The 21,691-nt window shown below is 35.7% G+C and overlaps 1 protein-coding gene across 2 annotated transcripts in view; it reads left to right on the top strand.

The window, feature by feature from the left end:
- Positions 1-21,691, top strand: part of gpc5c (glypican 5c) — a 114,742-nt gene that overhangs the window by 78,549 nt on the left and 14,502 nt on the right. For both annotated transcript variants that reach the window (XM_059501305.1, XM_059501304.1), the window contains one exon: positions 11,200-11,329. In XM_059501305.1, the coding sequence (XP_059357288.1) occupies positions 11,200-11,329 (130 nt within the window). The remainder of the gene's footprint in view (positions 1-11,199; positions 11,330-21,691) is intronic.

Here is a 21,691-nt window from a genome sequence, read left to right as displayed (position 1 = left end):
AATATTTTATTTTAAAATGTTTTTAAGTACTTACTGAAAAATAGGTAAATGCATTTGAGAGACCAAACTGCATGTAATATTGAGTTCCACATATATCTTAATTATTATTATTTTTTTATTATTATTATTTTATATTATTGTTTTCTTGTTCAAAACCTAAATCTAACACATTTTAGTAAGGTTTGTGATTTTATAATTATTATTTTTTTATAAAAAATAAATAATTATATAATTATTTATTATATATATATATATAGTCAAATGTAATATTATATTCCCCTTGTGGATGTTAAACTACACATGAAACAACCCAGCCGTAGTGTGATGCCTGGTCAGGTCACCGGTGGCCCACCCCTCCCGTTAAAGCTCAATAAAACGTCTAATTCCCCGTAAATATCCCCGACAGGAATCTGGAGGACAGGCCAGCGCCACAGCTGCTTTTGGGTGTGGAGACACAATAGCATCTCTGTGCTCGGGTGTGTGTTTGTGTGTTTTTCAGCACACATACAGCATGTCATCACACTCACAGTATAAATGTGCTTTTCACTTTTAGAGTATCAGACCAGGCTTGTGTTGACCTGCGGCACTACTGTTCTCTAACACCTGCTGTACAGGAAGTCTGCTTTACTGCAGTACAGAAAACATATTAAATCTACTGGCCGCCCTGTTTGGACTGCCAGTACATTCGGGTGAATTTTGCTCTAGAGCTACTACATCAATTAAATGAATAGCTCATCCAAATATGAAAACTGTTTTTTATAAAACCTGTATTATTTTCTGCCATAGAACATGAAAGGATAATTTAGTGAGGTGTTCCTTTCCAAACAACGAACATAAGTGGTGACCAGGGACTGTAAAACTCCCAAAATTACTCATAAAACCACCATTAATGTCGTCCATGAATATCTTTTGTGTGAGAAACAGTGAATATTATTATCATTCTATATATATCTTTTTTACTATACACATATTGAAATTATAAGAATGAAAATTAAGCACTTTTTCAAAATTAGGCAATTTTGGTTCGTCCCTAAATGCAAGTATCTTCTATTGAAATCTAATGAACGAGTTATATAGACCACATTTATGGTGTTTTTAATTGCATTTAATTCAGTTGCACCAGTGGGAAATGACATTGTCCTACACGTTTGGAATAGCACAAGGTGAATAAATGAAGACACTAATGAACTATGCCTTTTATCCGTATCACACAATGCTTACACTCACACACATTTGCAGTGTAAATTGTTTCAGTCATTTGTCTGATTGGGGTCAACTCTGTGTGTGTTGATCATTTCCTCTGGTTTATCACTTGACCTCTATTTTTTTCTAGCAGGGTATCAGGTGTGTGTGACTGTGGTATAGTGGTATTCTGTATCAAAGGCTCGTCTCTTGTCTGAGGCCTCAGGCAGAACAGAACACACTGTTTGAAGTGGGTAGAGATCTACAGCTCTGTAAAGAGTTCACTGAACACTCACTGCCTGTCTGCTCGCCGTCACATATCTGAACACATCTGACTTCACTTTGGGCCTAATATCAACAATAGTCCATTGGAGATACAACAGTGATTGATATATGCATACCAGTGACTACACATCAGCTGAATTTATATTGATGAGAAGAATTGTACATATACACAGTGTTGGGGAGTAACTAGTTACATGTAACGGCGTTACGTAATTTAATTACAAAATTATTGTAACTGTAATTAGTTACAGTTACTACGAAAAAATGAGTAATTAAATTACAGTTACTTATGAAATTTTTAACGATTACAAAGGGGATTACATTTGAATATTTACACACATCCACATACAGATTTAACTGATTTCTTTCCCAAATTGCACTGACTATTCTGAGACATACCGCCCTAATAATTTCCGGGATGCGGAAACACAGTCTGGTTCTAGAATCCAGTCATAAAAACAGAATGCCTAACGCGGACAGAATATGCCACATTTTGGATGACTAAATCAAAAGTAGGTCAGTACACTTGAATCAAAACATGACATCGACTAGTGTCTGTGAATATTAAGCCCCAAAAATGCAATATATGACTCCTGCACATTCTGTGTGTCTGTGGAAACCAGGCGCGGACTGGACACCGGGAGAACCGGGACAATTCCCGGTGGCCTGGCAGCCGATTTGGCCCGCTATTTTAATAACATTATTGTATAATTGCCTGCCGAATGTACTAAAGCGATCATTTGCGAATCCGCCATTTGATAATTAAATCTCTAATAAATCAGGAAGTGTTAGTCATGACTCGCGAGCTCTCCGCGCCTCCGCCAAACGGTTTGGATCAGACTCCGAGTAATCAATTCGAGAGAGAGAGAGAGAGAGAGAGAGAGAGAGAGAGAATAGAGTGGACTGCTGGAGCAGAGAAGCAGAACTCCTGTTCTGGGTTTCATCTGTAAAGATGCTTTTTTGTCTTAGTTTTTTTATTTAATTAATCAAGCAGCAGCACGTTGCTCATCAGTCATCACTCAAAATACTATATAAAGGACATCATTATTATCAGTTGTAATGTTACAGTAGTAATTTAGCTGAAAAAAATTCCGATTTTTTTAATAGGTTTAGGGGGAGCTGCGACAGACAACAACACAACCCTTACGAAAATTAACATTTTAATATTTAACTATAAATCCAGAGAAAATGGTTACTATTGTTTAACTGTGGTAACCAAAAATGTAAAATTATTTTAAAAATGTATTTATTTAAAAATAAATACAAATCCATTTGCAAAAAAAAAAAAAAAAGAAAAAAAAAAAAAGGTTATTTTACTTTTATATAAGCTAATAAAAGCATGGTTAATTTTTGTAAGGGAAAAACATGACTCGTGTACAGTATTAGGATTTTTCTATAAAGATATTGTAGTATTGTATTGTAAAGTATAGTTTTGTTCAATCTTGAGTATTAAAGTCATGAGAGAGATGGATAACAGGGCAAAATAAAGAGACTGAAGAGAAAAATGGAAGTGAAGGTGCAGTTCAGGAGAGAACTTTTAATTATTTTGCATGTCCCCAAATTAAAGATTTAAACCTTTTTTATGTCAGGTCCATACAAAAAATAGTTTTGTCCATGAATTTGTTTGTATGAGTTTGAATTTTCCAGTCTGAATTTTTTCCCAGTCCGCCCCTCCTGTAAATTAATGGCAAAGACATGGTTTCATTTTCTACACATAGGCCTACTGAAGCTCGCAGTGTTTTCAACCTCTGCTGCCTCAATATATGAGTACACGAACACATAAACATAATTTCTAGAACTGCTCTGTGTCACTTCATGTGCATTTTACTTATTTTGAGAAAACTATCATCATATACAAAGAGACAGCAAAAAAAAAACCACCAATGTTTCAGGAGTTTATTACACAGAATACGTCACATGCTTATTAGATAACTGTATTTAAGTTGATGTATATGCTTTTATTTATCATTCTTTAATTTTCACAAATTTAGAAAAGTAATCAAAAAGTACTCAAAAGTAATTAGTTACATTACTTTAATAAAGTAATTGAAAAAGTTACACTACTATTACATTTTAAACAGGGTAACTTGTAATCTGTAACCCGTTACATTTCCAAAGTTATCTTCCCAACACTGCATATACACATATATGATTTGGTATAGGATTTACTTTGGAACAAAAAATTGTGATTACTATTATCAATGAATGTTATGAATGAAGTTTTATCATCATTTCATTGCAAAATAGTATTTTTAATCAGCATTTTGTCGCTCAATAAAAAAATTACTTTCTTAAATTTATTTGAGAAGCAAATTGTTATTTTTAGCGGGTGCTTTTCTATCTGCAAGTACGATCAAGGTAAATATTTCTAAGATATTAAATGGTAATTTTTTTAGCAAATTTGGATGTTAAAATGAGGAGCTGTAGCTATTTAATATCTTTGAAATCTGTCATTAAAAAAAAAAAAGAAAAAAAAAATATATATATATAAATATAGGAATCTTTTAGCATTTTTACTTGTTTCAATGGGTAAAAGGAGAAATTTTCTAGTATTTGCTAACACAGTTTGTTTTTGTAGTTTTCTAGTGATATCTATTATTTTCATTCAAATATAAATATTTGTATGTGAGTGAGTATACAACTAAGATGATATTTCTTGAATTGATGTTATTTTTCTTGTACAGTTAGCTGAAATAGCTTTGAAATGATTTGTTCTTTTTTAAGCATTAATCTATCAAAATTAGTGACATTTATGCTACAGTACTGTATATGCAAATGTGGTAAAAAAAAAAAAAAAAAAAAAAACACGACAGTGTGCTTGTTGCTTGAAAACGTTTCAAACTAATCAAGTTGCTTTGATTTATTAAATCATTTTGCTGTGATGCATCATGTTTAACAGCGCTCTTTAACTGTAATAAAACTGCTTGAACACATGGCCTCTCGTGGCTTATTGCTTTAACACTGATCTGTGAGTGTTTGGAAGCTGTGAGCACTTAAATAACTAATGCATGTTTTGCACTGACACATCAGTTCTAGCCTGTGCCGGCCTGGTCAACTCATTTGCAAATCACTTTAGATAAAAGCTTCTGCTAAATGAACAGAAATAAATGTAAATGGACCACAAAACCAGTCATTAGGGTCAGTTTTTCAAAATTTAGATTTATACGTCATCTGAAAGCTTAAATAAGCTTTCCAGTGATGTATAGTGGTTAAGGATAGGACACTGTTTGACTGAGATGAAACATATTTGAAAAACTGGAATCCGAGGTTGCAAAAAAAAATCTAAATACTGAGAAAATCGCCATTAAAGTTGTCCAAATGAAGTCCTTTGCAATGCATATTGCTAATCAAAAATTAAGTTTGAATATATTTACGGTAGGAAATCTACAAAATATCTTCGTGGAACATGATCTTTACTTGATATCTTTTGATTTTTGGCATAAAAGAAAAATCAATAATTTAACCCATACAATGTATTTTTGGCTATTGCTACAAATATACCCGTGCCATGAATGGTTATGTGCTCCAGGGTCACAAATGCATTATTAATCACATATCACATAACCCTTCAGAATCAAAATACTATGCTGATTTGCTGCCCAAGAAAAATTTCTTATTAATATATTATCAGTGTTGGAAACAATTGTGCTGTTACATTTTTGTCCAGGATTCTTAGATGGATAGAAAGTTCAAAGGCTTTGAAATAGAACTGTTTTGTAAAAGTAAGTTAATAAAAGTATTAATTTCTTTTAAAACAAATCTTACTGACCTCAGACTCTTGCTCGCTCTGTCACTTTTGTCTTACTATCTGTCTGTCTCTCTTTCCATCTTTCGGTCAGCAGTTTCTGGTCCTAATGAGGTGATGAAGTCTGGCTGTGTGAGGGTGGGACTGTCAACTGCAGACACTGCCTGTGTGTGTGTGTGTGTGTGTGTGTGTGTGTACATGAGAGCCCAGAGTTCAACCTAAGCAGCAGCAACCCTCTTCAGTGAGTCGTGAGAAAGAAAGCTTGGCGCAGACACACACACACACACACACACACACACACACACACACACACACACACACACACACACACACACACACACACACACACACACACACACACACACACACACACTGCTGCTCTGTTGCCCTTTAATGTCTTAAGAATGTATTGTGTGTTTCTCAGCTCTCTAGTGAGCTATTGTCCTGCTCTCACACAGATTTATAAACCTGATCGCTTTCTCTCTCCCTCCTTCTGTCCATCTCTCTTCCTTTTTCACTCCCTCTCTCTCTCTGGATGCCAGTGTGTGGTAAATATGCAATATTTTACCCTCATTTTGGTCATTAACTCCTGGAATGTGTTTTCTTGAGCCCTGCTGGGGTTTGTTCAACAAAGCAGCACAAGCTATTAGCCACTAACACACACACACACACACACACACACCTCGACCTGCTCTTACCAGAGGAGCGGTCACTCTGGAAACTCAGGCTTTGCAGTGAATAGAAAGTTTAAGGCACATGGGAAGGAATTTGATCTGGTACATTCCTGTGTGTGTTTTGAGTGTATGAGGTCTTTTGAGTTTATTGTATATTTTATGGAGTTGGTGCACTGAAAACTGACAGACTAAGTACCTGATTTGTCTTTGGACTTCTGCAGTGGAAAAGAGAGACATTATTTCTGTCCTCATGCATACAGTCGGTGAACCTCTCTGCTTATAGATGACTCATTTAGCACATGAACTATGAGACAGTCATTTAATAACTGGACTACACTGGCTTTGTTCATACAGGCAGCAAATTGCACTTTTTTTATTTACTGACTCAAGCCTGGTTTGTTTTGTAGTCAAAACGAAAAACCAAAATGCACATGGAATCTGATGTTTACAACCTTGATCCAAACCACATCTGTATGTGGTTTGAAATTAGATTAAAATCAGGTTTGGAAAGTATAAACGATCAGATTGGATTTCATGTAGTTTTTTCATCATTCATGATTCCTTCAATCTGTCAAATGATTTTTCTGTCCACTGTCCACACCAATAATGTGCAAAGTGACTATACAAGCTAAACAGATTTTGTTTGCTTGTTTATTTGGCTTTTTCTCATTTTATACACGGAGATAGTGAGTAGAAGAAGGAAAGAGGATCAGGAAATGACAAGCTGAATTTACACTCAGTTTATAACTATCATTAACCAATCAGATGTTTGCATGGGCAGAGTGATCAATGTCACAAAAATAAAACAAAAAAAACTTGCAACATGAAAGATAAGAAACATTTTTTTTTTTTTTTTTTACATTTTGAAGTAAATGAAAGTTCTTTTAAACAAGATAGATTTACTTGAGCAAAATTAGATTTCTGTTTAAAAAAAAAAAAATTGGGGTCAAATTTATTTTCTTTTTTTTAATATGTTTAAGTAGTAAGGGCACATTAGTGACAGCAAAGACTTTTTTATAAACATCATTATAAACACCATTATATAAACATCATTATAAACAATTTAAAAACAATTAAATGCTGTTGTTTTGTACTTTGTTCATCAATGAATCCTGAACAAATAAATGAATAATGGTTTCCACTAAATGAATAAATAAATAAGCAAGCAAGCAGCACAAAAATTCAGCTTTGCCATCGCAGGAATAAATTGCATTTTAAAATATATTCAAATAGAGAGGAGTTATTTAAAATTATAAAAATATTTCACAATATTACTGTTTTACTGCTACTACGGGTTTTTTTATTTAATTTAATTTAATTTTTAAAAACAGGTTTGGTGAACATAAGAGACTTCAAGTTAGAAAAAGTCATGCCAGTCCCACATTTTGAACAACAAAGCAACAAAGCTACAACAAAGCTTAATTAAATATTCACAGTAAACTGTAGTATTTTGAATTAAGGTTTGTCATTCTTTTTTTTAAGTGTAAATGTAAATTTGTGAGGCTTACATACATTTTAGGAAGGGTGTTCAGATATTGTCATTGGGCAACATATGGTGTAATATGGTGTATTATCATTTTTTTTTTTTTTTGCAGTGTGAAAAAAAAACCTTTAGATCTAGATGTTGAAATGAACTTGTCTCAATAGTGACCCTTGCAGGAACATTTCCCATTGCAATATTTAACCTGGAGTCTGTCCGATCTCACATTGGAAACATCTTCGAGCAGATGTCTGGACTTGCTGTGATCGTTGCTCTCCTAGGACGTGAATTTTGGCCATGATTGTTTGTGAACAGGAAGAGAGGGACACACACAAGTGATGATTTTAGTTGCATATTGAGCTCCCTTTACACTGCCTGTCTTATCGAGTATGTAAAGTATGAGTTAGATGTCCCATGTGGCTTCCACCTTTGCACAACCCTTATAGCCATACTCAAAAATGCTTGAAAGGTGTTTGATCTTTAGATCTCCTGGTCTAAAAAGCGCAATTTCCATTAACTTTATTGCCAGAGACAGTTATCCAAGGTCTAAATGTTCTATAGGTTCTCTATTTTGAATATATTCCAGGTTCATATGCTGTCGATTGCCACAAACTGTTATTTTGAGACTGCTTTTGGTTTGTGAAACAAAGTTTAAACACATTTAATCAATCTCAATCTAAGGTGTCAACCTTGGCTTTGTTAAAAAATGTGTTGCATTGTTTGTCATTTACAGAATTAGAAAGTGAGGCTGAAATAACTTGGCATCCAGCCAGTTAATAAATTGTAACCATGGTCACTGCAGTCTTTCATTCTTTAATTAATTCTTTATAGTGTGTCTAATTAGAGAGCTTTAGCGGGAAATGAGTCCAGAGCCCTCTCTATTTAATGTGTTTTAGACTCTGTCCATATTGGTAGAGATCTCTGTAGGTTTGCTGACTCAGTCATGACACTGCCAGCCAGTCCATTAACACACGCATATGTAATTAAATTATTCATTTGACTACTTTGCATGATTGCAAGGTTAATTGGTCTGTAAGGGTTTGATCTAAAATATTGGTTTTCAGAGACTTGTTTATAAGCAGTGGTTGCCTTATGGACTACATGAAGCACAGATGAGGAAATATGCTTACATTGAAACTTGATTATTTTTGCTCATTTATTCATATTTTTTTTTTTGCGTTGATGTCTTCAAGTTTCAAATGTCTTCAATTTGGTTTATACTAAATTAGAGTAACATTTATATGTCAAATTCTACTTCATTGTAGCCCACTTCTACTGTTGTTTTTAGTTTTGAGTGAACATTTTCCTTTTTTATACGGGCTGTTTTTTTTTATATGTAAATGACCTCCATTATGGTTGAGTAGTACCTTGCATCTGTGGATAGTTTAGTTATTAACTCACCAAATTGTATGCCGTTTCATATTTACTGGAAACCCAGTGTCTGCATTACTTCAGCAGTTTCTATAGTTTAACATGAATATCAGTGTGCACTTTCAAACTGGTTCAATTCTCAATTGTTTGAGAAACAGCATTTTCTTTTCAACAACAGCTGTGTTCTTTCTGATAATTATCCATGGCTTTAATAGTCCTATAAAGAAGAATAGTCAGATCAAAATGTCACTCGTGGGTTTATATGGAGAATAAACTTAAGCTTTGGAACTTTCTATTAAGAATTCTGCATAAAATGCAAGACTGCGTCATGCAAACAACCACTCTTCTCTTTCTGGTTAACAAAAGTTATTCCGTTACTCAGCTAGGAAAGACTGTGTTGTATAATACTGTGTTGCACATTTCTTGATTGTGTAAAATCATAATCAGTTCCACTAAAATCATGTAGGCTTTCATTGAGCAGAGGAAATCCTGTTTTCCATGATATGTTTCACTATGCTGGTTGTGAGGAGGTGTGTGTGTCGGACTGAGCAAGTGTGTATTATGTCTATTGATAATGCTGCAGGGCATGTTCTCAGTGCAGGAGTACTATGTCCCTACCAATAAAATAGATAAGCAGACAGGAATAGGTTTGGCATCAGGATGCTGAAAAGCATCTGTCATCATGACCGGAAGTTTCAGATGAAACATTATGAAATGAACTTTACCTGTGCACACTGCACTTGCAACTTGAAATAGTTCTTAGTTAATTTTTTTCACATAATGTTTATAGTGTATTTTATTTCATCATTAGGTTAACAAGGTTGTAAGTTATACCAATAACAACACATGAGAAATACAGCTTCATGACACACTCATGTGTTTTTGGAAAAGTTAGTTCAGCGGTTTTTGTTTCGTGGCTTAGCAATTCAATTAGGTATCTCAGATTGGAAAAAACCTAAAACGGTCCGATCTAAAAATATTTATGAAATCAGTGCTTCCATATGAGGTTATTAATAAGGAACAGAAAAGGTTTGAGTTTGTGCACGTTGGTGCATTTGCAGTGTTGAAAATCTTTCCCCAGAACGCCAGTTGAGGTTACGAATCATCTTCTGTGTTTGCGTCAATCTGCACGTAGCCTTTTTTGAAAGGCGTCCATGTGCTTTGTCATGACAAAGTTAGAAAGCCAAGCTGTGAGGTTTGAACCATGTGTGTGGAGCCGTTGTCATTACTGTCCATTAATATCGTCTATATATTTATCTGTCTGTCTAGCTCCTGGCCAACCTACTATATTTATCTATAGCTTCATGTCTCTAGCTGACTCATAAGCCCTGGGCAGAGGGTGAAAGGTCACGGCGATCGTGTGCAGCCTGCCTGCTCCTGATTGTGCTGACTCAAAGGTTAATGGGTCATGTGAGTTTGACCTTTACATTGACATTTATTTCCCCAGTGGACACTTCTGCACAAAGTGACTTTCAAGGACTTGTATATAGGGAGTGTGTTGTGACATTTAGTCCTCAGCAGGTAGTGAAAAATCAAATTCTTTACCTTGCTAGGCTCAAAATCTTGTACTCAACAAGAAGGAAACTCTAAAGTAAAATGTCAGTGGAAAGATTAATATGGCAGTGGAGTGGATTTGACTGGATATAGACCTGTAGTGGGATCCAAAAGTCTGGGACCACCAGTGAAAAATGCATCTATGATGTACTTTTAATATAATTTGAATGAAACGTTGAGTGAATGATATAAAATGTATTTTATTTCCAAGTTGAAACAAAAAATTCCAGAGTTTTTGGCTCCACTGTATGTAGAGTTTGTGTGTGTAGGTTAAAAATATCTTTGCTTGTGCTATAGAAAACCAGTTTCACCCATCCTAAAGAGCAGCTCTGGCCCGAACCCAATGCTGGAGGCTTGATTTAGAAATGCCAAACTCTCTCTGTCTGCAGATATGCCTGGACCAGACCTGTTGGTTAACCCTCTGGTTATGTTTGCTGTCTCGTAGAGTTAAGAAGTGAAACAACAATCCAAACAATGTCCAAAGCTGAATTTTTTCAGTCTTGAGTGTCACCAGATCCTCCAGAAATCGTTCTAATATGGTGATTTGGTGCTCAAAAAAAGTTTATTAGTCAGTGTTGAAGTTAATACTGCTTTTTTTGGAAACCATGACCTAGAATTCTACTATAAATAGAGAGTTATATATCAGTAGAAAAATTATGTATTTAAGGTTTGCTAATGAAAATGTAAAAAAGGTAGTGTATATATAGCACTCAACTTCCAGAACTACTTGATTAATTTTGTAATTGTAAAATTTTGTAATAATTTTTCCAAGTAGTTTTTTTTATATCATTGTTTTTATAACAAAATATCATAATTTGTTTATTCCACTACACACTGTCACTTGTTCATATTTGGATGTACTGTATACCGATCTGACATTTGTAATTATTATTATTTATTTTTTTTAGGAAATCCAAGAGATCATGCCTGGTGTGGGGCACAGGGAGTCCTGGGACGAGACAGGCAGTGGAGAGAGCAGTGGTGAATGTGATGATGAGGACGGTTGTGAAGGTTCTGGAGACTCTGTGGCATCTACCAGTGAGTTAACAAGCAAACTCTTACCTACATCAAGGCTTTCATGGCTAGTTTGTACTGGTTTGATGCTGTTCTGTCTGGCACGATTGTCTTACTCGTGAAACCATAGTTCCTGAAGGGTTGCTTGTACCTCTGATGAGTAATTAAACAATGTTGTTTTGGTCTGGCAGGTTAGCATGACCCAGTTAGCCCCTGCTGGTTGATGGCATAACTACATAATCTAGTTTAGTTCTAAATCTTGCTCCATTGACAGACCTTCAGAACAAGTCATTTCATTTGATTGATTAGCAATTTCATCAATAAATAAATATATCATTATTTTATTGATTTATTAGTTTAACATTGACCATTTCAAATGTTTGTGGTCATTATTTCATTATATGTGACCCTGGTTCACAAAGCCAGGCATAAGTCGCACGGGTATATTTGTAGCAATAGCCAAAAATACATAGTATGGGTCAAAATTATAGATTTTTTCTTTTATGCCAAAAACCATTAGGATATTAAGTAAATATATGTTTCATGAAGATATTTTGTGAATTGCCTTCAGTAAATACATCAAAACTTAATTTTTGATTAGTAATATTCTTTGCTAAGAACTTCATTTGGACAACTTTAAAGGTGATTTTTTTTCAGTGTTTTTTGCAACCTCAGATTCCAGACTTCAAATAGTCATATCTCGGCCAAATATTGTCCTGTCCTAACAAACCATATGGAAAGCTTATTTATTCAGATTTCAGATGCGTGAATCTCAATTAAAACAAATATACCCTTATGACTGGTTTTGTGATCCAGGTTCACATATTATCACAGCTCAGTATAGTTGCTAGTCATGGATATGTGTCATTCTCCTGTGGCTTCAGAGTGATTAGTCACATGTAATTGACTTTAATTGACACAAAGACCCGCCCTCCTTAGTTATTGTTGCCATCTCCGACAAACAATGCCACTCTCACACTATACATCATGCTCTCACGCAGTGAAAAATACATCGCAGAGCAAAGAAACTGACAACACACCGACAGACAAGACAAAGCAGGTTACTTTTGGTATGAAACAAGGTCTGAGGACTCTCTGCTTTCAACTTGTCATTTTTAAAGAAATTCAAACAATAAAAATACCATTTTGTGTCTCTCTTAATGTGTTGTGACATACAGCTGTTTTGCCTCAGTTCAAGCACGTGAACCGATCATCTTTTCATATTTACGTAAAGCACGAAATGAACATAAATAAACATCAGAGAGTATTTTATTTCAGCTGCCAAACACACAATTTTTCAAGTTTAAGTCCACCGAATTTGATCTAATGTTACTCTCTTGTCTGATTTGTGGTTAAGGCTAGAAGGGATACAGCTGCGGCTACTGTGCATGCACATTAACATATTTTCTGATCCAACAATATTATGTGAAACCTATTAACATTGTTTAAAAATGCACATGGTGCCATAGTTTCATCACTTTAGTGTCACAATGACCTTCTTTTTGTAGTAAAGGACCTGTCATAGTTTAATGAGTGGGAAGATGACATGAAGTGACGTGAGGTTAGCTGCAACATTTTAACATATTATTTTTATAATTTAACACTCAGTATTTTAACTTAAGTACTGGAAGCCATGCATACAGCGCCTGACATGGACAAATCTGGTAAACAAAACAAGCTTAGCTTATGGCCATTATTGTGGCAGCCAACAAAAGGACAGCTTAACCATCTGCACAAAATTTTACATTTAGTTACAGTATATTGAAAAAGTTTCAAATCAGTCAATCTTTTTTACATCGTTGTAACATGAATTTCTATGGAGATCAGCTGTAGCTGTCGGGCAAGATGGCGGATAGCAGCGGCGGAACATAATCCATGTTTGATTGGTCAGATCGCCTGTCAATCAAGCTCCCTGTGAACAGTGAATTAACTCCAGTAGCTGGCTCGAATATCTCTGTAAAAGATGGAAGATTTCTAATTGCATATTTTTGGAATCCTGCTCCAGCCGAGCAACTGCCCTTGAGATGAATGGTAATGCTAACCGATATTTTTATCCAAGTATGATTCAGGAAGTGTTCGGATTAGTAATGTTATTGTTAGTACTTACATGGAAAATTATTTTAGGGCCAAATTGATTCCCAGAAGGAACCATGTGGACCTCACAAAAAGCGTCACGTTATGTCATCTGTATACTCAGGTGTTCAAATGACCACAGAGACCACCCAGGGGTACAGAGAGATTGAATGACCTCCTCTGACTGTCTCAAACACAGGTGCTGAGGTGGTACCTGCCATTCCATCTTTGCTAAAATGACCACTAAATGGCCTCTTTTTCCTGCCCAGAGCCATAACATATGACCCAAGGCTCCACGCCTCTATCTTTTTCTAGGTGTTCACCATAGATCTTGTCTGTGTAGCATTTCTCTTCTCTCATTTTGAAACCCAATCTTCACTCATCACTAAAACCACCCCGCTGGGCCCTCCGGCAGCCATCGTGCTCTCCCGCACCCATTTCCCCTAATCTGCAGTTAGTGCTCCAGGGTGCCACACATCAAAAACACAGGGTACAGGAAGAAGAGAGGGCGTCCCTTTATCACCAGCTGAAAAACATTCCAGGGTAGAAAGAGACTAGGTCAATGAGAGCAAAAGTGTTTGGGAGAAGTGACGAGATATGAAGAATGATGTTCATCCATCACTCTGAATTTCTCCAAAGGCCACAGGTCCCACTTTAAAACATCTGACACCTGTAGCATTGATCGCATCTTTCAGACAGTAAAAACAGCTGTTATGGCAGTTTACTTATCAGATTTGTACCTCAAACATACTGTCTGTGCCTTCAATGTCAAAAATGGCAGTTAGAAACAATCATCTAAAATTTTTAAAAGACACCTTTTTGATATATTTTTCTAGGACAACCCAGAAGTTTGTATCACCCTGGTTCCCTTGATAAAAAAACCCAACTGGATTTTTCCATTGGATTTTGGATTACTGCAGAAAATAAGCTCTGTAACCAATAAATATTTATGATGATACGTGTTTTTTTTCATTATGATAATCCAACATGTTCTCTCTTCCAACTCGATACATATCGACACTTGGTCAGGACCCCTTGGCGTCCTATTTTAACGCTCAGTATACCCCTTCAGTGTCACTTTTCGATGGGTACTCTATTGCTTTCAATTGTAATCCTTATGTATCAGATCAAGGCACATTTAATTATTTGCATGAATTTGTTAAAAATAAAAACTATTTAATATACATCTATACTTTCATAGATATTTTAGAACACCTATCCTCACCCCTATCATAAATCCCAACCGACAAATGAAAGTACAGTCATGGATATTTATAGCAAAAAAGAAAAAAAAGCAGTATAAAAGTATTACAAACAAGTGTTGTTACATTCCAAGTCTTCTGAATTCATGCAATATTAAGGCAAAGAACAGATTAAAACATTTAATTACTGAAAATGATCCCTCTCAGTCATTCAAAAGATACTCCCAAACTTTAGCATGACACAGTCTTTCACAAGACACACAAGAGCCTGGCATTTCACAACCAAAGCTGACGTAACGCTCCCAGTGTTCCCACAGGGTCTGAGCTTCATGGTGGATGAAGATGGTGATCACGTCTGTTCCTCTCTCAAACCAATAGTTTTGCCTCGAAAGACTTGGAATATTTATATTTTTTTATAAAAAGTAAATTGTGACTGTAGTTGTATCTGCCTTTTATATCCTGAATTGTATCTTGACGAATGGTTAGGTGTAGGGTTCTGGATTATGATTGACTAGAGAAAAAAGGTATAATTAGATTTATTATTAAAAATGTGTAGATGTTGTTATAGTTATCATCTTTAGTTTGAACAAGTCTTAAGTGTCAGAGAATATATATATATATATATATATATATATATATATATATAATATAAATATATATAATTATAATGTTACTAACATAGTAAGTGGGTCTCAGGGAGAAAAATTATTTAATTAAAAATGTATAATGTGACACTTAGAGAACAATTAGAAGGCAAATATGTCAAGTAGAAAAACTGCTGTAGTGTCTACCACAACAGAACAACTGCAGTAGCAAACAACCGCTCAAGGGCGTAACAAAGAGTGAGAGAGAAGAGGTCAACGGGATTAGACCTCCTGTCTTGGAAATGTTTTTGGTACTGCAGCTACTGCATCTGTTTTTATGCAAGACAAAGCCAACTTCTGCTCTCTCTTGCTTTCCATTTCCCTCTCTTTCGCTCTGTTTCTGGTTGCACATGCCAGGCCAAACACATGCCCAGTTTTGCCACGGTGCTTAATGGTAAATATGTAAACGGAGCGAACAGAAACAGAATGTTCCAGAGCCCACCACACTCTATCTGCTATCATGAGAAGAGCACATACACGTGTTTCTTTATTGATTTACCTCAGAAGTAAATCGACAAGGGGGCGGGGGGCTTCAAGTTGAAGGTGTCTTTTGTTTGATCACCTGGTCGTAATACTCAAGTGAACTAGCTGACCAATATAAATAAGATGTCTGTTTTTCCTCCAGCTGTCTTCTGGAAGAAGATTCTCAGGGTTAGATGTTATGATAGGTGCTCTGGTTTTGTTGTGTGCCAGCAGAAGGTGTTTTTTTAGATTATGTTGAGACATCTTGATGTGCAGATGTGTTGAGGATGTTTGAGAATTTCAACTGAGACTCTGGAGGAGCAATGAATTATGTATTTAGGTGACTTTAGTGGTTAACAACATCATATATCAAACATTAATGCATTATATTTATAGTTTTTTTAATAGTTCACCCCAAAATAAAAATTCTGTAATTTATTACTCACCCTCATGTCGTTCGAAACTCGTAAGACCTTCATTATTCTTTGGAACACAAATTATTATTATTATTATTATTATTATTATTTATTTTTTTATGAAATCCGAGAATTTCAGCAACAGAACTATTATGTTCAAGGCCCAGAAAGGCAATGTTGGTAACGTTACTTTAAAAAAGTAATTAGTTATAGTTACTCATTACTTGTTGAAAAAAAGTCAGTAACTGAATTACTCTATAATAAAAGTAACTAGTTACCAGGCAAAGTAACTATTTGCGTTACGGTAAAAAAAAAAAAGTTGCTATATGTCAAAGAATTTGTATTTTTTTTTAGCAGTTTTCACTAGTCAGTTGAAATGAGTAGAACAGACAGGTGTTCGTTCATAACTTTCGATATTTATTGCACGTCAACAGACAGCAAGAGTTTTATCCTGCACTTCAAGTATTATCTTTGTAAGAAAAGTGTTTTTGGCCACTAGCTTTGTATATATGCGTATGTCACACATTACATGTAGGCTACAAATTACATGCACGTTCTAGCCTTTGACCACAATGAATTTGAAGTAGTGCTTATATCTCCACCTTGAAAATGCCAACTTTTCATCGGATTGCTCCTGACTCACCATCTCTGCTGCTGCTGCGAATCACTGTTTAGCTGTTGTGTGCGTGCATTTTGCCTCGGTGCTCCAGGTCCGAGGCTGTTAGCCCTGCCCGGCCCATTTAAAGCACTGCCTCGCACTGGCCCGACAGTGGAAAAGTGGCTATTGTTAAAATAGTCCATATGGCATCAGTGGTTCAGTAAAGTAGTGTTTTTTGTTTTTCTATGCACATAAAAGTATTCTCGTAGCTTCATAAAATTATGGTGGAACCACTGATGTCACATGGTGTATTTAACCGATATCCTACGATATCAAATAAGTTTTATTTACGATATTTCTTTCAAAAATAAGACTCCTGTAGTAGCAGTTGTTTGGAGTCTGAGTCTGGTATCACACATAAACTGTGATCGACCACAGATGCTGTTTATCAACACAACTGCATTTTAACAGCAGTCACATCCTCTTCACCCTCATATTTCCCTCCCCTCTGTAAGACACCATGTCCCGTTTCGCCACGTTCCCGCCATTCAAGTTCCATGAATCCCGTTTCTTGCAGGGGTCAATATTTCACGAGATGGTCTCTCACCTGACCCCTGAGCCTGTTCCCTGTGGTGCCGTCCTCATGATGATGAGGCATTTCAGTTGATGGAGGAATAGTTGGACAAGGCCATGGCACTAGCCCCACGGGCACAGTGTGATTAAACACTTTAACCTCTGACCCCAGCACTATTAATTCATTTGCAGATGTGTTCCACATTGAGGGTGTCAGAACAGGAGCTGAACATTTGGATCATTAAGTCACATCTCACTGTTTGATATGAGCAGGGTCTAGAGGTTACGCCCTGAGCTCTATTTTATCATTGGATTTGGCTGACACTGCAAACACAGACACCATGTTATTTTTTTTGTCCTGTAATGTTCAGGCTTAAAAGAAGCAGATATTCATGGCAGTATCACATGCCCTGTATCATAACAAGGCCAAATAGCTGTTCTGCTACATTTATCAGAATTGCCATGGTTTTACAGTGATACCATCTTCCTGCTCCTTAGAAGTACACTTTAAAGTCAGCATGAACTCTAAATTGACCTGTAGATTGTTTTCAGCACATGTTCCAGGTCTTATTGTGACCATTTCAACAGTTTTCCCACTGAAAAAAATGTGTCTTTTTGTAATCATTCAGCAATTGAAACAGCTTATTTATTTTATTTGTTTAGTTGTACATTGTACATTAATAAAACATTTCTGTAAATGTACCAGCCACACAGAAATATCAGAAAGTCATTTTTTTTACTATTGAAAAATATCATTAGAAATATCGATTCCAATGTTATTAATATAAAATATAAAATAGATGTTTAATATTCAAATAATACATTTAAATCAATGTTATTAATATTTAAAATAATAATAATTTAAAGTAAAAAAATTGATGTTAAATTATTTAAAATATTTAAATTACCATAGCAGTATAATTAAAACATAATAATTAGCATATATAATAATAAATGTAATATAATAAATGTTATACATTTTCATATAAAAAATGCTGTTGCAATATTAATATTTTAAACAGTTTTAACAATATTAACAACTATTTTAAGATATTTGCTACCATTTATATTAATATTAACATATTTATTACTATTTATATTAATACTATTAATACCAATGCTGCCAATAAGCGTTAAGTTAATAACAATTTTGTTAATTGTTACCATAGTAATACTTTGAGATGAGGCAAAAACATACAATATTTGGTTCACATGGCACTGTGCCTCCATTGTGAAATTAATTGGCAACCAGTCAATTCCTCTTAAATTCTTTTTTTTCCTTCTTTTTTTTCTAGTTGGACATCCTATTACACTTGGAAACATTATGCATTACAGAAGCAAAATAGATTATGAAAGCTGTTCATTCTGTGTTTATTGTCTAACCATAGAACATATTCCTAAATTAATATCTTTTTTGGTCCTGCAAACATTCCCATCAAACAATTCTAGGCCGAAACGTAAGAGTCTTCTGAAATAGTTGTGTTTATCAATACAAAATCACAACCATAACCAACCCCTGAATTTAGAGTTGATAGCTTAACCCCAGACCTGAACTTGAATGAAAAGAAAAGCTGTTGTCTTTCTTGGGTAAATCACGTTAAGCGTGTGGATACAGTGATGATAACATGTCAGGCAGCACCTAGTGTTGTGACTGTGTGGTGTTCTCAGTGATTCCACCCTTCGTTGGACTGAGAGACAGAAGAACACATTGCTCTTTCTATTTACCCTCCTAATCCTGGTGTTTAGTATTCCGTGAGTGGTCAGGCGTCTCTTGTTTAATGGAGTTTTGTTTGTGTTGCGCAGGAACAGATGCCAGATTTCAGAGCAGTCACTGATTTATAACTTCAGTGGAATTTGTGGATGAGCTCCAGCCAAAGCTTAACGTCCACCGCCACTGACACACCACCAGTTAAGCAATTATTGGATAACCGCTAAGCGTTACGTTATGAGAAATGTTCCATAACATGATCAGAGAGGGGCAACATGCACTTTAGATAGCTCTGCTGTTGTTCTTCCACTAGACAACCAAGGTTCAGAATAAGCTACTGAGGACTGTTTTCGGCCCACTTTTTATTTTTAAGCAGGGTTCCACCAGCTGAATTTTCCAAGAAGCAGTACGGCAAACATATTCAACGAGGTTGAAGTGCCTTGTTCTCTTCACTTTCCCCAGTCCACAAGTCATTCTGCCTGTTTGGTCGCTTTTCAAGTGCTTTATTACTTTGTTGGGCCAAAAGAAGGCTGGCGGCCATTTCGAACAGCTCATTATTGCTGATCACTCTTCATGTTGTCTTTGTTTATGGGCTTGACTATTTGGCTACCATGACAGAAGATGGATTGTGGGATGTTTTCAGCTCAGAGTTCCTACTTTTTTCCCTCTCACTCTGGTACTCTCCTCTCCTCCAAAATACCAATTTTCTTCCCTCGGTAACCGAAGCTGGGAATGCAGAACTCCGTCTAAATGGCCGTGGGCTTGGATAGGGCACATGGGGATTCTGGAATCTTTGGGGTATCTTAGCAACCGGCGCTAATGTGGCAATAGCGGTTCCGGAAGGACTCAGAAACTGGATGTGGAAGAAGGGAATGATTTTTGATGCTGTGGACAAGCTGAAATTAGATGGTATATGAAGTGGATTGTACAAGGAAGATTTCTGGACATTTATATTTGTGATCTTGGAACACATAACCAATCATGAGTAGCACGGGTATATTTGTAGCAATGGCCGACAATATGGGTCAAAATGATCGATTTTTCTTTTATGCCAAAAATCATTAGGATATTAAGTAAAGATCATGTTCCATGAAGATATTTTGGAAATTTCCTACCGTAAATATGTCATCATTTCATTTCTAATATTTTTTCTCTTCCAAATATTGTCTTATACTAACAAACTTTACATCAATGGAAAACTTATTCATTCAGATTTCAGTTGATGTATAAAAAAAAAAAAAATATATATATATATATACATATATATATATATATATATATAAAATGACCCTTATGACTGGTTTTGTGGTCCAGGGTCACATTTATTCATTCAGCAGATTGTTTTATCTAATGTGAGTTAAAAATGAGGAAAATCACGAGCTATTTTTTCTAGTAAAGATACAGCCGTTCCTGTGTAACAGTAGGCAATAATAAACAGCATTCAGAAACACTGACACATTACTGAATGGTATAATAAATTTGAATGAATAGCAAACGAGCCGCAATTTAAATTTAAATGGACAAAATAGACTTAAAATAAATTGTTTATGACTCTTGGACTCTTTTTTTTTTTTTTTTTTACGTGTGCAAAGTTTCAAGTGTTTTTGAGCATGTTAAGGGCCCCAAAGCCCTAAAAATAAAAATAAATATAGCTGCAAGTAGCCATGACGGGCCCAAGCTCTCAGCGCCACTGCCATGCCTGTTTATTTATTTATTTAAGTTGTAGTTAAATGCCTTAAAAATAGATACATTTTTCTATCCTAAATTAATTGTTGCCTTTTAAATTCAAACTCCTTGTGAAGAAACTTTTTATAAAATGTCTTCCTAATGGACTGCATACTTTGTCAAAACAGATGGTGAGATGCTTTTTGCCTCCTATGTAAGGTGTGACAGGTGGCTTTGTTTCTGACTGAACTTCATCAATGTCAGGCTCAATCGATCACAGAAAGCAGCAAGTGTGTGTACTTGCCTAAGTACTTGAGTTTTGTGTGTTCTAACCTGTTTGTGTGTGTGCGTTTTCCTCCTAACTCAGGTCACCTTCAGCTGCCACTTTCACACATCACTAGTGTATCACTGTCTCTTGCTGTCTTGCTTATCGATTCCTCCTCCAGCAGCGGCGTTCGGCTCAGAGCTGGTGTCGGCTGCCGTGATTGACACCATCTAACTAATAGGCTAACTCACTCTCTCCCTTCCCACTTCTGATCCGGCCCACTCCTACTAATTGCGTTAAAGGCCAAGTTTCTATGACAACCTTATTTACATGATTGTGCCATTGATGGGTGTGGCGCTCAGTTAAAAGACATGAAGAAAAGCAAGCTCTGATGTCTCCAAAGATTTCTGAAGACTGCTATCATCCTGTCAGTCAATGGGAAGGTTCAGTGGAATTTAGCCTGTTGCAACTTGGTTCAAAGTACCTTTCAAGTTCAGCCTACATGCATATATTTTCTTGGCTCTTTTCTCCTACCTGAAAATCCACATAGAACTAGATTCTGATGGGAGTTAGATGGTCGAAGCTGGTCATTTATCACCATTTGCTGGTCCAAGTGGATCTAGACAGTTAATTTGTTAGTTTGTGGACCTGGTGGCTTCCTTCTGTGTATATTTTGCTAATTATTATCTTTGGTGCACTTCCTCATCATCTAGTCCAGGGTAGAAATGCAGTGAAGATATTTGCAGATTGAAATAAATAGTTTTATTCATTTTAATTAAA

This window comes from Carassius carassius, chromosome 20 (assembly GCF_963082965.1).
Source record: "Carassius carassius chromosome 20, fCarCar2.1, whole genome shotgun sequence".
NCBI classification, from domain to species: Eukaryota; Metazoa; Chordata; class Actinopteri; order Cypriniformes; family Cyprinidae; genus Carassius; species Carassius carassius.
This window is presented reverse-complemented; position numbering and strand designations above follow the sequence as displayed.